General features: G+C 40.1%; 2 protein-coding genes across 2 annotated transcripts in view; one reads left to right on the forward strand and one right to left on the reverse strand.

Moving 5' to 3' along the window:
* Nucleotides 1–9,692, forward strand: part of MRPL47 (mitochondrial ribosomal protein L47) — a 15,197-nt gene extending 5,505 nt beyond the window's left edge. Inside the window, exons 4-7 of the mRNA XM_006770021.2 lie at nucleotides 4,405–4,501; nucleotides 4,918–5,048; nucleotides 6,081–6,176; nucleotides 9,458–9,692. Of these exons, the coding sequence (XP_006770084.1) occupies nucleotides 4,405–4,501; nucleotides 4,918–5,048; nucleotides 6,081–6,176; nucleotides 9,458–9,590 (457 nt within the window). The 3' untranslated portion in view covers nucleotides 9,591–9,692. The remainder of the gene's footprint in view (nucleotides 1–4,404; nucleotides 4,502–4,917; nucleotides 5,049–6,080; nucleotides 6,177–9,457) is intronic.
* Nucleotides 9,693–10,422: 730 nt separating this feature from the next.
* The window catches only part of ACTL6A (actin like 6A), a 14,400-nt gene continuing 9,144 nt past the window's right edge, over nucleotides 10,423–15,678 (reverse strand). The window contains exons 10-13 of the mRNA XM_006770022.2: nucleotides 15,224–15,304; nucleotides 13,172–13,267; nucleotides 11,940–12,026; nucleotides 10,423–10,885 (exon numbers count right to left, since the gene is read on the reverse strand). Of these exons, the coding sequence (XP_006770085.1) occupies nucleotides 10,805–10,885; nucleotides 11,940–12,026; nucleotides 13,172–13,267; nucleotides 15,224–15,304 (345 nt within the window). The 3' untranslated portion in view covers nucleotides 10,423–10,804. The remainder of the gene's footprint in view (nucleotides 10,886–11,939; nucleotides 12,027–13,171; nucleotides 13,268–15,223; nucleotides 15,305–15,678) is intronic.

Raw genomic sequence — 15,678 nt, forward strand, 5'->3', positions numbered from 1 at the left:
TATTTGCAATTATATCATTTAGAATTTAGATATTTTTTAATTGAACCCTTGTAAATGTTAGCGCAATTTAATAAATTATGCTAGAAGCAATTAGGAGATTTTTTAGGTAATGCAGATACATTTCAATTAATATTTTTTTAATTTTTTAATATTTTAATTTGAAATAATCTCATACTTGTAAAAAAAGCCAGAGAATACTGCAGCATATTATATGTACCCTTCACCAAATTTATTAGGTGTTAATAATTTAAACATAACCATTATACAACTAACAAAATTTGGAATATATTTTTCTTATAATCTCTTTAATGTTACTTAATCCATTTACTTTGTTTTTGTTAACCTTCACCCGAGGATATTTTTCCATTGAATTTTAGAGAGTGAAGGGAAAGGGAGAGACACATTGATTGGTTGCCTCCTGCACATGCTCTGATAGGGACTGGGGATCAAGCCAGCAACTGAGGTACATGCCCTTGACTGGAATCGAACCTGGGACCCTTCAGTCCACGGGCTAATACTCTATCCACTGAGAAAAACAGGCTGCAGCTTAATTCATTTACTTTTAATCTATATGTGTCTTTATATTTAAAGTGGGTTTTGTTTTTGATTCACCCTCATAATCTGTCTTGACTTCTGGGGCTTCTGGGTCCCACCTTCCTTTCCACCTGGAACCCGAATGGGTCCCGGGCGGCAAGGTGGGGCTGGCTCCTGGGGCTTCTGAGGCAAGGCGGGGCTGGGCCTGTCCTGGATGGCAGCACCCTGGCAGCTCACGCTGTCCCTCCCTGCCTGCAGTATGCAAATTAGCTGCCATCTTTGTTGGCGGTTAATTTTCATATCACACTGATTAGCCAATGGGAGACATAGTGAAGGTACGGTCAATTACTATGTTTGTCTATTATTAGATAGGAGGATTCCAGTAAGCTAATAAAGTGAAATGGAGAAGAGTTGGTCACATTTAGGTTTTTTTCCTCTTTATTATCTTTGGCATGATCTGAAATCTTTACCTTATTTGCTTTGGAAAACTGTGTTGGAGGGTGCATTCAATTGGGAATTTATGTAGATTTTCGGGCAGTTTCTCCTGATGAATTAGAGTTGAGAGGATTTAAGACAGGGTTGTATTTTTTTAAAATATATCTTATTGATTTTTTTACAGAGAGGAAGTGAGAGGGATAGAGAGTTAGAAACATCAATCAGCTGCCTCCTGCACACCCCTCACTGGGGATGTGCCCGCAACCAAGGTACATGCCCTTGACTGGAATCGAATCTGGGACCCTTCAGTCCACAGGCCGACGCTCTATCCACTGAGCCAAACTGGTCAGGGCGACAGGGTTGTATTTTTTTAAAAAATATATTTCTTTATTGATTTCAGAGAGGAAGGGAGAAGGAGAGAGAGATAGAAACATCAATGATGAGAGAGAACCATTGATCGGCTGCCTCCTGCACGCCCCCTACTGGGGATCGAGCCCGCAACCCAGGCATGTGCCCTTGGCCGGAATCGAACCTGGGACCCATTGGTCCACAGGCTGACACTCCATCCTCCGAGCCAAGCCAGCTAGGGCGACAGGGTTGTATTTTAATTGACTGTGTGTGTGTGTGTGTGTGTGTGTGTGTGTGTGTGTGTGTGTATTTATTGAGGTATAATTGTTGTAACATATTAGTTTCAGGTGTGCAATGCAATCATTCAGTATTTGTATATATTGCAAAATGATCATGGCTATAAGCCCAGGTAACATCCATCACCACACATAGTACAAATCTTTTTTCCTGAGATGAGAACTTTTGTGATCCACTCTGCTAGCTACTTTCAAATATGCAATACAATACTATTAACTATAGACATGTGACTTACTCATTTTGTAACTAGAAATTTGTACTTTTTGACCCCCTTCACTTATTTTGCCCACCCTCCCACCCCTACATTAAATGACAGTATTTAGCCAAAGATATGTTTTGTTTGGGCTTTACTATATTTTTTAAATTGAGAGATTTCACACAAAAGTAAAGATTTCTGGCTGCTCTTTAATAGTCAGACCTGTGATCTGGCAACAGTGGCCACATGACTACAACTGGCTGGTTCATGCAGCCACTGCTCGGAGCAGTGCATGCCACTTCTCACCCATCCTCTTCTTCCACCCAGCTCACCTCACTCATAATTGTTATCTGGCTAAGCACCGGAGTAGGCATTGAAAGTTTTATCCCCTATTTACAGGGTTATTTCTCTTTCAGGGCAGATTATAAAATGCTTGTAAGAACCACTGATATTATAGGTGTATCATGTGATACAATAAGAAATATCTATTTGGTTTTGTCCCCATTCATAGACATAGCTCCTAAACCCCTTGATATTTCCTGAGTGATAGGAGTGTCTTTTGTTCAAATTAGGCAATTCTTGGAGAGGGAATGGTGTCTCAGAATGGTCGCTGGGCACCAGGAAGAATAAGGCATGAGTGAAGGGTGGAGCTTTCAGGCTCACCACCCCCCTTACCTCTGGGAAGGGGTAGAGGTACTGGAGATTGAGTTCAGTCATTAGTGGTCAGTGATTTGGTCTATAGTGCCTACGTAATGAAACCTCCATAAAAATCCCTAAGCAGTTGGGTTTGGAGAGCTTGTAGGTTGTTGAACACATGGAGGGGGCATGCCTTGAGAAAGCACAGCAACTCTGCAGCTCTTCCATTGGGATGTTCTGAGTTGTATGCTTTGTACTAAACCAGTAATAGTAAGTAAAGTGCTTTCCTGAGTTCTGTGAGCCAGTCTACCAAACTCCTGAACCCAAGAGGGGGGTCGTTGGAACTCCCACTTTACAGCAGGTCAGTCAGATGTGTGGTAGCCCTGGAACTTGCTGTTGGCATCTGAAGTGGGGGACAGTCTTGTGGGGTGAGCCTTTAACTCTGTGGAATCTAATGCTAACTCCAGGTAGTGTCAGAGTTGGAGAAGGGGTGCTGGGAAAGACAACACATTTGGTGTCAAGAGGATGGGGGTGGGGGGAGAACAAAGGGAGAAAAAACTCTCATTTGGTGTCAGAGTGTTATGTGTAAAACAGCACAGATTTATTATAGACAAATAAGTCTCATTAAAAATAAGATGTGTAATATGTGTCTAAAGCATTGTTACTGTGAGTTATTAGTAAAAGGCTAGTTAGGGCTGTTTCAGTATTCATCGTGGCTGGCCCTGGCCAGGTAGTTCAGTTGGTTAGAGTGTTGTCCTGATACACCAAGGTTGTGGGTTCAGTCCCTGGTCAGGGCACATATAAGAATCGACAAGCAAATGCATAAATAAGAGGAACAACAAATTAATGTTTTTTTCTCTCTCAAATCAATTTTTTAAGCAAATTTCATCATGGAAAAAACCAAACTATCTTCTGCCACATATTGTCTTTTGATTGCATAAAGAACCCCAGTTCCTTTGTCTCCGGTTCAGTGCTCTCCACATTTATTTCCTTTACTTTCCTTCAGCTCTAATTCTTAATCAAACAGTTATTCACCAAACCTACCCTCACTTCAGCTTGCTACGCAGTAACTTTGATTCAGCTTTGCTTTCCTTTCCAGTCTAACAAATCCCATCTCCGTGGAGCTTTTCCTGATCATCTTGTCTGGAAGGAACGTCTCCTCTCTCCCACTTAGTCCTCTGGTGCTTGTCTGTATCACTCATTCACCACGTCACATTGCAGCTCCGGAGGCCGCCTGGTGGAGTAAAAATAGAGAAGGTTTTACACACTGGGATCCCAGGGTTTGAAGCTTGAATTAGTCATGTGCTCGAGAATACCCTGCTTCTCTCAGCCTTGGTTTCTTCATTTAGAGAGTGGCCATAATAACCACAAAGGGTAGTTGTAAGAATTAAATGAAAATTATGTAAAGTGTGTAACACAGTGCTTAGCATTTAACAGGCACTGACTGGATCATTTATCTTTCATCTCTCCACTTGGAATATAGGGGTTATGTTTTATGCTTTTTTGTAACTCTCTTGGCACTTAATACAATATGTGATGCATGGAAAATTTATTGAACAAATGAGTAAGAGTAGATATAGCTCTGTTTAAAGGATTATTCCATGTAATGATATTCTGTATATTGAGATTTCTGAAAGACTTTTGAGAACAGATCATTAATTTTTATGTCAAAAATCACAACTTTAGCCCTGGCCAGCGTGGCTTGGAACATCGTCCTATACACTGAGGGGTGACAGGTTCGATTCCCCAGTCAGCGTACATATCCAGGTTTTGGGTTCGATCCCTGGTTGGGGCGTGTGTGGGAGGCAGTTGATCAATGTTTCTCACATTAATGTTTCTCTATCTCTCTCTCCCTCCCTTCCTCTCTCTAAGATCAATAAAATAAAATAAAAAAATTTTAAATTGCAACTTTATCAATGTTTCACAAAATAGCATTACTTGCTCTGTGTTTGATATAGGTATGTCCTACTGAAGGAAAGAAACATGCTCCTAACTCTAGAGCAGGAGGCCAAGCGGCAGATACTGCCAATGCCAAGCCCGGAGCGGCTAGAAAAGGTAAGGCTGTGGGAGGCTGGCTGTTTTGTGGGGTAAAATTAACAGGAGTGAGTGAATGGTTCCTATATTTCTCGTCACATAGGTGTTTTCTATTTCTGCTTGATGTTTAGTAAATATACAGAGTTGTATAACCATCACTACTGCCTAATTTTAGAACATTTCCATCACCTCAAACAGAATCTCGTGCCCGTCTGCAGTCACTTCCCATTCCTCCCTACAACTCGCAACGTAGGGGTGGGCATGTGTTTGTATTTCTCTTGGGTAGATACCTAGGGGTGAAATTGCAGGAGATTTTGATGGAATGGCTCTTGGACAAAAATATTCATAGGTTTTCTGTGGCATAATCTTTATATGTTCTCTTTCTTTGGAATTCTGTTGTAGGTGATTGAAATTATATCTTTCTCTTCTCTTCTCAGGTAATAGAATCCATGGATGCACTCGATAAAGTTGTCCAGGAACGAGAAGATGCCCTAAGGCTCCTTCAGACGGGTCAAGAAAAACCTAGACCTGGTGCCTGGAGAAAAGACATCTTTGGAAGAATCATCTGGTACATAGTTGACATTGTGGCTTCTCTAAGATGAGAGTGGAAGTCCCTTGCTGCTTCCCCTGTCCAATATCTCACTGTATAAGGTGTATTAGCTATATTAGAGATATATCTAATATAAACAGAGGTCCCAAAACCGCTTTAGAGCTCCAGAATATGAATGAGGGTAGATTTATCTAGTAGTCCAGGCATCCCGTTCTCAACCTTCCTAATGCTGCGACCCTTTAATACAGTTCCTCATGTTGTGACCCCAATTTCATTGTTACAAATTGAACATAATTTAAAGCATAGTGATTAATCACAAAAACAATATGTAATTATATATGTATTTTCCGATGGTCTTAGACGACCCCTGTGAAAAGGTCGTTCGAACCCCAGGTTGAGAACCGCTGCCCTAGAACAAGTTATGAAACAGTTTAATCTTGTCTCCTAAGTCTGGTTCCCAAAGTCCTACCAGACCTTGGGAAAAGATCTGATAATAAACATTTATACTGAGATGGAAATAATTGAAAAGACCCAGTGTGTTCTCTCTCTGCAAGGGGTTTGAGCTGCCAAAAGGAAACATTGTTAATAGAATTTTAAACATTGGCCAGCAAAATGGAGAAGGCATTTTGGGTGGTTGAAATTACATTACATAATGTTGCTTACTCATTAGATGAGTTCTTTAATGGAGTTTGGGGTAATGGAGTTGCCTGGGGCCACATTTAGGAGAGTAGCTGTGCAATCTTAACCATGTAATCCAGTGCAGAAAAGAGATAAATTGCTAAAACATCTAACCAAATACTCTGAAGTATTTTATTTTCTACTAATTCTTATTTGGATTAATCCAGTTTTGGTCAGTTTGGAAAGGGTGGGAATGCGGAGAGAATATGTGTCAATTTTAGAATCTCTAAGAGTGTTATTCTCTTCAAGGGTTTTTTATTTTGCTTTCAATTTATTGACAACATATTTAGTCCAAAGAAAGCTAAAACTGTGTCGGTTTGCAAATGTATTAAATGTTTTCTGTAAGGCGATACCTTCTTGCTTTCTTTGCAGGCACAAGTTCAAACAGTGGCCTATACCTTGGTACCTAAATAAAAGGTACAACAGGAAACGATTCTTTGCAATGCCCTATGTGGAACATTTTGACAGGTGAGCACAAGCACCCTTACTAATGAAACATCCTTACATCAGATGACATGTTTTACATAAATAAGTATATGTTCATTGTGGAAAAAATAGAAAAATCAGGTAAAAAAGAAATTAAAAAGTTTCGTATAATCTCACCATCCAGAAATAGTCTTCTATTAACTTTCTAGTGTAGCGGTTGCCAACCGGTGGTCCACGGACCACTGGTGGTTCTTGAGGTCCGAAAGGTTGGCGACCACTGGTTTAAGGAAACCTTTGGAGCAGTGATCACCAACTGGTGGTCCACGAGGTCTGAAAGGTTGGCAACCACTGTTTTAGTGTATATCTTTTAAAAGTTTTATTGCCTTTCTATTCTTCAATCTATATGTAAGTAAATGGTTAAATCTTTCTATAATGTTAAAAGGAAGGTCCAGATACTTTAGTTGCATAAAATGTGAGCTAATGTTATTGCAAGAAACCCCAGAACGTCTATTCGAAGGGAGAAGAATTGCAGGTTTGTGGTTTCCAGGGAAAGGGTGCCACTCAACACCTTAACTGTGGCTACCAAAAAAGCACAAGAATGTGGAAAGTACAGAGTTACTGGCTAAAGTTGCTCGAGTTCAGAATTCAAGGCAGGAAAGCAGCTGGAAATTTAAGGGGAGATCCTAGCAGCACAAAAACCACAGCTTTTAAGAACTGCCTTAGATAGCATGTCCAACTTTCAGCAAGATTTCTTTAAACACTGACTTTCTCCCCCCAAAACTTGTTTCCATATCCAAAAATAAAAAACTATAAAAAAGAATTTAAATAGGAATGAAATACATATTTAAACTGATCTTAAAGGTATTTTAGTATGCTTTAGAATCACAGTTTAAAATGTATCTACCCCACCAGGAAGTGCCCGGCTAGCTCAGTCGGTAGAGCATGAGACTCTTAAATGTATCTACCCCACCTTTTTTTATTTCTTGTTTTATCTATTTTGGTGGTGGCGTGATTTATAGTAAGAAATATGTATTTACCTTGTCCCTGTTTCTGTCTCAGAGCTCCTAAACCCATGTCTTTTTTTAATGTTAATGATGCCTTTTGGAAGCCACTCAAGGTTGGGGGCTGGCTGCCAGGGAAACCAACCTTGACTAGATGATTGAAACTTTCAATTCCAGCCCCTGATTTCTGGGGAAGGAAGAGGGGTGGAGGTTGAATCAATTGCCAGTGGTCAATAATTTAACCAGTAGTGCCTATGTGATGTTGCCTCCATAAAAAGAAAATCCCGAAAGGACAGGGTTTGGAGAGTTGGTTTGGTGAGCAGATGGAGATTTGGGGAGAGTGGTGGCTGGAAGGAGAGGCCATGGAAACTCCACCCTTTCCCCCAAACCTTGCCCTATGCATGTCATTTGACAGGCTGTTCCTGAGTGATATCCTTTTATAACAAATCAGCTGGTGAGTAAACAGGTTTCCTTAGTTCTGTGATCTGTTCTAGCCAGTCAGTTAAGGAGTACAGGTAACAACTTGGATTTGTGACTGGTGTTTGAAGTCCGAGGAGGGAGTCGTTGGAAGTGTAGGTGACAACCTCTGGCACCATCTCTGGGTAGGTAGTATGAGAATTGAGTCAAATTCTCCACACCCTGGTGGTGTCTGACCGTTGCTTGTTGGTGGTGTCGGAAACCCCACCCCCAGTGAAATTAGGTCCAAAACCCTTTTATCTACAGTACTAGATGCCTGGTGCACGAAATTTGTGCACTCAGGGACGAGGGTCCCTTAGCCTGGCCTGTGACCTCTCACAGTCTGGGAGCCCTCAGGGGATGTCCGACTGATGGCTTCGGCCCGCGCCCCATGGACTCCCAGACTGTGTGGGGAGCGGGCCTAAGCCAGCAGTTGGACATCCTTAGCACTGCCGCGGAGGTGGGAGAGGCTCCCGCCACTGTTGCTGCGCTCACCAGCCGTGAGCCTGACTCTGGCTGAGCTGCACTCCCCCTGTAGGAGTGCACTGACAACCAGGGGGCAGCTCCTGCATTGAGTGTCTGCCCCTGGTAGTCAGCGCATGTCATAGTGACCAGTTCTTCCATTCAGTCGATTTGCATATTAGCCTTTTATTATATAGTACTAGAGGCCCGGTGCACAAAAATTTGTGCAGTCGGGGTGGAGGGTCTCTCAGCCCGGCCTGTGCCCTCTTGCAGTCTGGGAACCCTCGGGGGATGACCACCTGCATCGAGTATCTGCCCCCTGGTGGTCAGTGTGTGTCGTAGTGACCAGTCATTCCCAGTCGTTCTGCTGTTAGGGTCAGTTTGCATATTACCGCTTGCGTCTATAGACGCTTATGGACTACAAAGGGTTAAAACAATGTATGAGAAATTATGAATCCAGTGTTACTCTTACAGGCTTTATACTCATTCTAATTATTCTCTTTTCGAAAGTACCTCTTTTAGTCTTCAAAGCATGTACTATGATCTCTCAAATATTCTTAATAACCTTTATTCTTCCAGATATGGTTATTATAAGTGGCCAAAATTTAGTTGGCGCAAAGATTAATGAATAGAAGGGTAATCTGATTTCAATTTTGTTTAATCTTACATTTACATTATATTTGATTTACAAGGTAGTTTATATCATGTGTTTGTTTTTTGGATATACATGTTGTCTTCTCCCAAATGTAATCCTTATCCAATTTCTGTGACCTCTACCATAGCACTGGCATATTAGTTATTTAGTACTTGTTTCTGTATTAAATTTTAGCTTCAGTGCTATAGAGGCTTGGCATCCATAAACTTATCATTTATAGTTTTGACAATTCCTACATGACCCTAGAGGTCAACATAATATAGCTGAGGTACAAAATGCCTCATGCCCTGGGATGCTGATGGGTACACGCAATCTCACTTACGAGTGGTGACTCTAAGCATCATCTCTAGACATGGCTTTATTCTCTCTGTTGTAGGAGAAAGGATATGCTAGACTGAGTGCTATTCGAAATTAGGGAATTCCCAAAAGTCTCAGGATGTAAAAAATCTGGTGTAATGGTTTTAAATAAGGTAGAAAGATAGATCATTCTTTTACAGGGTCAGAAGATCTGTTCATTCATTCTAGGCAGAAAATAAGGAGAATTGCTGCAGGGTTATAGGTGCTTCTGATTTCACATTTATCTTTGACTTGTAGGTTTATAGTGATTATTCCAGTTTTATAATATACATGACACACCTAATATTGAGACTATCAGGATTCAGGCTTTAAGTAATTGATTTGGACATAGTTTGACAGTATTGACTAACAGAGAAAGATTTCTGTATAATTTGCTGTTACTTTTATTCTAGGCTGAAACGGGAGAAACACGCCCGGATCCAAATAAGGAAGAGAAATTTAGAGAAAAAGAAAGCAAAACTTCTTCAGGAAAAGTTTCCACATCTTTCTGAAGCCCAGAAGTCAAGTCTTGTCCAAGATGTCTGAACTCTTAATTTACCATTTTATTTTTCTTACATAAACAATATGTATACGAAAGTAACTATATGTCAAGTGGTTTATAAAGAAACCATATTTTAGTCAAATGACTACCAACTGTTTTAAGTGTTAACATGGCCTGCTAATTTTTGAAGTGGTCATGCTTCTATCAAATTTTTTAAAAATCAGGTATCAAGTTCAGGTTACATTTCCATTTTATAAATTATTTGTGGCCTGGTACACAGAATTGTGCCCATTGAACAGAAATTAATTAGAAGAAAGATTTGTGTGGTAATTATGTTACTGCAAAAAATTACGTCAAAATAGTATATATAATATCCTATATAATCCTATATAAAAAAAAGCTAATATGCTAATTAGACCAGACAGCAGAATGACCATCCAGACAAAGCTGGGGCTGCAAGGGCTGAGCCCCTTGCAAGAATCTCATGCATCGGGCCTCTAGTAGTATTATAAAATTAAAACAAGTGTGCAGTTGGTGCCAGCGAGAGCTTTATATGTATCACGCATGCACGAGTCAACATTTATTTTTAAATTGCCAGTACACATCATATGTACTGGACGGTTGGTTGGTTGGTCACTTAGCCTTTTATATATATAGATGACATCTAAGCAGACTTCAGTATCATCTGTATCTTAGAGTGGGAAAGTAAAGTTAACTACTATAGCAAAAGCAATTCCACTAACATTTTTACTACTGTTAGAATGTGAGATGGTGTGGATTAACTGCTGTTAAAAAATAAAGAGTACTTTCACTGAAAATGCTCATAAATACATTTAGTATTTAAAGTATCAAGTCACAAGAAAACCTAAGTCCAAAATGTTTCCAGATGGCTAGCAATTTTTATTAAGGTAAAAAGCATAGGCAATACATTTTACTCATCAATAAAAAGCAATTCTATCAATCCACTGGTAATTAATACTAAGCAGAGTTGGAAAGCCTTTGACTGAAAGCAAAATATTTAGAGAAAATAGACATTTATATAAAATTATAAAATGCTTATAATAAGAATAAGTGCATCCCAAGGAAAGCACAAACTTATTTTAGTTTATAGAGCCAGTTAAAGCCTTGAAAATTTTAAGTGGAAATTGAAATATGCAAAAATGTATAAACATTCTACAAAAGATGGTCATTCTTTTCCTGAGTGTACTAAAGCTATGAAACGTAAGGTGACAGGAAAGTGGAGGTGTGGGAACACTTTTCAAGGGCATTTCCTTTCTACACACTGCTTCCCTCCTTCTTCATACTCTTGTTTGGAAATCCACATCTGTTGAAAGGTGCCCTGTAAAATGGAAAGAAACATTTTATCTTTATTTTCACAACTCCTAATCTGTGACGAACTCTTAAAACCTCCCCCCAAATACTATCCCATTCCTCTCTTGTTTCTGCCCTCCTCCAGAACACCCACAAACACTAATAAGGTTAGAAAGAATATTAAACCTCCTATACCAGTTACACTGTCATGCGGATAAAAAGAGGCTGTGAAAGAAGGTGGAGGGTTTGGCTATGATGACTTGGTGCCAATCTGAGGCAGCAATAGAAACTGGTGCAAAGCTTGAACCAGATACAGAACTGAAGAGATGGTCTAGGATTGATTAATGGTAACATTTAGAAGTGCTCACCAGAAGTAGGATAAAATTTAGCAAGCACACACAATGATAATAACAAGCATTTCACCAAGAAACACAGAAGGTGAAAGGAGAAAAGAGACCAAAGGAGAAAGGAACCTGGACTACATGACTATTTGAACACATTCAGACATGGTATCTCATTTTGGTCAGAGATCCCCCAAAAGACTGGAAATAGAACAGAGACAAGAAATACATGCATGTACAGCTCCAAATATATAATTGCTTAAAAATGTTTAGCATAAGTATTTGGTGACGTTTATTTAATTGCTCTGAAGAGAACATTCTCCAGTCTAGGGTGCAGATAAGTATGAGAGCTTTTTCTTCTGATTCAAGGCAGGCGCCAGTCTAAGCAACATGTAAAAGCCAGCACCATTATTGCACCATTTGCCCCAAGAATCAATTCTTGACTTCCTGTCTCTCACCAAAAGGCCAGGGAGCAACCAGAACCTGAAGAAGGATTTATTCAATTTTAAATATGCTGCAGGTAAGTCCTGACCAGTGCCAAAGAGAATACAGTTGGAAGAGGTGTGAATACATTAACAGGTTCCCACCTGTTTGAGAGGGGAAACTACTCTTAGGATAGTTATAAAATACAAAGATAAATGGTGCACTGGAATTATTTTGTCTTTTTATTAAATTTAGTGTTTTCAGTGGTTAAATCATTCAACACAAATTGTTAGGTATTTTTCCAAGTAGTTTACTCACCAGAGAAGCTAAAATAGAGCCACCAATCCATGAACTAAACCTCCGCTCCACTGTTGTATTATTTGCAATCAATTTTAACCGCATACTCTAAAATTGAGAGGGAAGAATAAATATTATTTACATGATCAAATACAACAGGTGATTCAAATTAGGAAATTTATTTTTGAGGATTTGGTAATGACTGATTTAAACACAGATTATTCATGATTTTTTTGCAAAAGCTATGCTTGTAGGTATAAGTTGACCTATTGTATAAAGTGCTTTAACTTTGGCTTTTAATGTGTAATATTTAATAAGAAAATTAGTTATATAAACCTTACAGAAATATATACCAATGAGTATGGCATTTATACTTTTAATATCCTATAAACACAAACACATAGTTAATGCTGACTGTAAGTCAGGTATGGTGCTAAATGCTTCATATAGTACTTCATGTCTTCCAACACCAAGTCCAGTCATCCCAATCTGTGGCTCCTTCAGTAGCCCCGACCTGTGCACCGGGCCTCTATTCTATATAATAAAAAGGTAATATGCAAACTGACCCTAACAGCAGAACAACTGGGAATGACTGGTCATGATGACACACACTGACCACCAGGGGGCAGATGCTCAATGCAGGAGCTGCCCTCCAGTGGTCAGTGCACTCCCACGGTGGGGAGCTCTGCTCAGCCACAAGCCAGGCTGATGGCTGCCAGTACAGCAGTGGTGGTGGGAGCCTCTCCCGCCTCCTCAGCAGCGCTAAGGATGTTCGACTGCAGCTTAGGCCTGCTCCCCACTGGCAAGTGGACATCCCGAGGGCTGCCGGGCTGCCATAGGGATGTCTGACTGCCAGCTTAGGCCCCATCCTCCCCAGGAAGCAGGCCTAAGCCAGCAGGTGGACATCCCCTGAGTGGTCCCAGACTGCAAGAGGGCACAGGCCGGGCACCGGGCCTCTAGTTTGATTAATAAGGGATATTAAGTCAGCTGGTGTGGCTCAGTGGTTAAGCACTGACTCAGGGACCAAGAGGTCACAGGTCCAATTCCTAGTCAAAAGGGATTCAGGAGGCACCAATAGATGATGTTTCTCTCTCATCAATGTTTCTATCTCTCTATCCCTCTCCCTTCCTCTCTCTTTCTAAAAATCACTATACAAAATATCTAGGTACTGAAAAACAAACCTCAACTATGAAATTACACTAGCGTGGATACCTGTGACTGGAAAATACCACTAAAGAACAAAGAAAACTTACTGGGGGAGTTTTCTGAGAGAGTTCTCTATTCAATCTGTCAGTAAAGCTCTGTATTAGCGTGTTTCCTCCTGCCACTATGACACTTCCATAGAGACCCTAGGATACAAAACAAAAATAAATTAGTTCCAAAGGTTTCCAACAGTTTTTAAACGCAACTACAAATAAATCCAGGTCCACACTACAATTTCCCTTTCTTTTTAAATTGTTTCACTCATATACAGACCTAGTAGCTTAATCCTGTGGTTCTCAATACTGGCTACACATTCTATTCATTTAGGCAGATTTTAAAACACCAGTGCCTGGGGCAGTTAAATCTTTGGGGATGGGATTTTTATTTATTTTAATGTTATTTATTTATTTGAGAGAGAGAAGAAGGGGAGGAAGGTTGAGAAAGAAGGAGGAATGAAAGGAGGAAGGGGGGATGAGAAAGAGAGAGGGAGGGAGGGAGGGAGGGAGGGAGGGAAGAACATAGGTTTGTTGTTCCACTTATTCATGCATTCACTGACTGGGCATTGCAACGTTGGTACATCGGAACAAGTCTAACAGATGAACCACAAGCACAGGGCTTGGTATTTTTAGTTAGTTTTAGTTGTTTACAACTCTCCAGAAGATTTTAATATACATTAAAGTCTAAGGACTCCTCACTTTTCTAAAACCCATCATAATTTTTGGCAGACAGCTGCCAACATTTAATTAGAGGTATACTTTATAATGACTTCAGCTTAGAATGCTCATCCAGAAGTTCTGGTATTTAAATTAGACACTGTGATTCTTTAATGATTTTGCTGGATAATGCACACATTCACAATATTCCTGAAAAACTACTGCTTTTTCTTTTGCGTGGGTGTGCAACGGAACCACATGGCGAGCTTAACAAAATCCACATGCTGAGGTCTCTCCAAATAAAAATGAATTCCTACTCAGAGGAATTCCTAATCTTCAAGTATGCATCAGAAAGTTCAATGTCAGCCTGCCTTTTTAGTGATAAGTTCATATTTTAAAAAATATTTAAAAGGTATAAATCATACCTTTTTAAAGAAAATGGATATAGAAGAATTTCCTCTGGAATCAACATTAGTTAAAAGGAGAAGTTTCACTAAAAACAATAAGCTATCACTCTCTTACAGTCAATGTACTTCATACCCCTATCGTCCTAGAGACAGCACATGCCTGACAGGCGACTAGTGGAAATAAAGAACATTTTTCATGGCCACCCAAAAGTGTTTTTTAACAACACGGTTAATAAATTCCCCCTCAGATATAAGAACTATGTTCTAAGCAAAAAAAAAAAAAAAAAAAAAAACTCAAAGAAAAATTGAGGGAGGGTACGGGGTGGGAAAAGGAAGGTTTGCAGTTGTGAGTGATATCCTTTTGAGTTAAAAAAGTTTTGGTAATAATTATAACCTGCATGTCTTTCTCCACGAACAAATGTAAACCTCCCTTTGCTCACCCCTGAATTGGCTACAAATTGAACCTAGGGTTAAAATATGATATAATCAATCTGGTAATCAGTATGGTGCTATAATATGGAGTACTTAAAACTTGGAAAAGCATAAAAATATGAAGGAAATCACTTACCTACACTTCTTGTAAAAGTTTAACCCACACCTTCTTGACGAATAAAAGGAAAACTGTACTATATATACAAGAAAAATCACCAATAATATATATTTTGGCTTGCCTCCTTTTAGGAAATGTCTAGAACAGCACTATCCAAAAGAACTCTGTGATCGAAAATGCTGTATATCTGCACTGTCATACAGTGGCTCCTTGCTACATTTATCCTGTGGCCTGTGCAACTGAAAAACTGACTCTGAAATTTGCATTTGTTTTAATTTAAACTGCACCATGCGGCCATTATATACCACACTGGACACCACAGGTCCAGAGTTGTGCATTTTTCCTTTTCCAGTCCTCCCATCTTTTTATGGATTCTGTTATAAAATGGACTTCAAAGTCAATGACCAAAACTGCCAACTTAAATAATGATCTGGGGACATTTCAATACCCAAAGAGATACCTTCATGCCATAAACAGGAGACTGGCACTTACTGGTCTGATATCAATATCGCACATTCCAACACTTGTAGTGACCACATGACTGACTCCCAGCATTGTATTTCCTGATAATCCCTACAACAAAATAAAATGAACAGAGAACTTCAAATAATAAAGTGCGTCCAAAAGCATTTACTATTATATAGGTAACTAGAGGCCCGGTGCACAAAAACTTGTGCACTCAGGGGTAGGGGGTCCCTCAGCCCGGCCTGTGCCCTCTCACAATCTGGGACCCCTCAGAGGTGACCACTTGCTGGCTTAGGCCTCTCCCCAGGGGATTGGGCCTAAGGTGGCAATCAGACATCCCTCTGGCAGCCTGGTAGCCCTTGGGGGATGTCCACTTGCCAGCAGGGAGGAGACCTAAGCTGCAGTCAGACATCCTTAGCACTTCTGAGGAGGCAGGAGAGGCTCCCACCACCACTGCTGTACTGGCAGCCATCAGCCTGGGC

The sequence above is a fragment of the Myotis davidii genome, unplaced genomic scaffold (assembly GCF_000327345.1).
Source record: "Myotis davidii unplaced genomic scaffold, ASM32734v1 scaffold123, whole genome shotgun sequence".
Classification (NCBI taxonomy): domain Eukaryota; kingdom Metazoa; phylum Chordata; class Mammalia; order Chiroptera; family Vespertilionidae; genus Myotis; species Myotis davidii.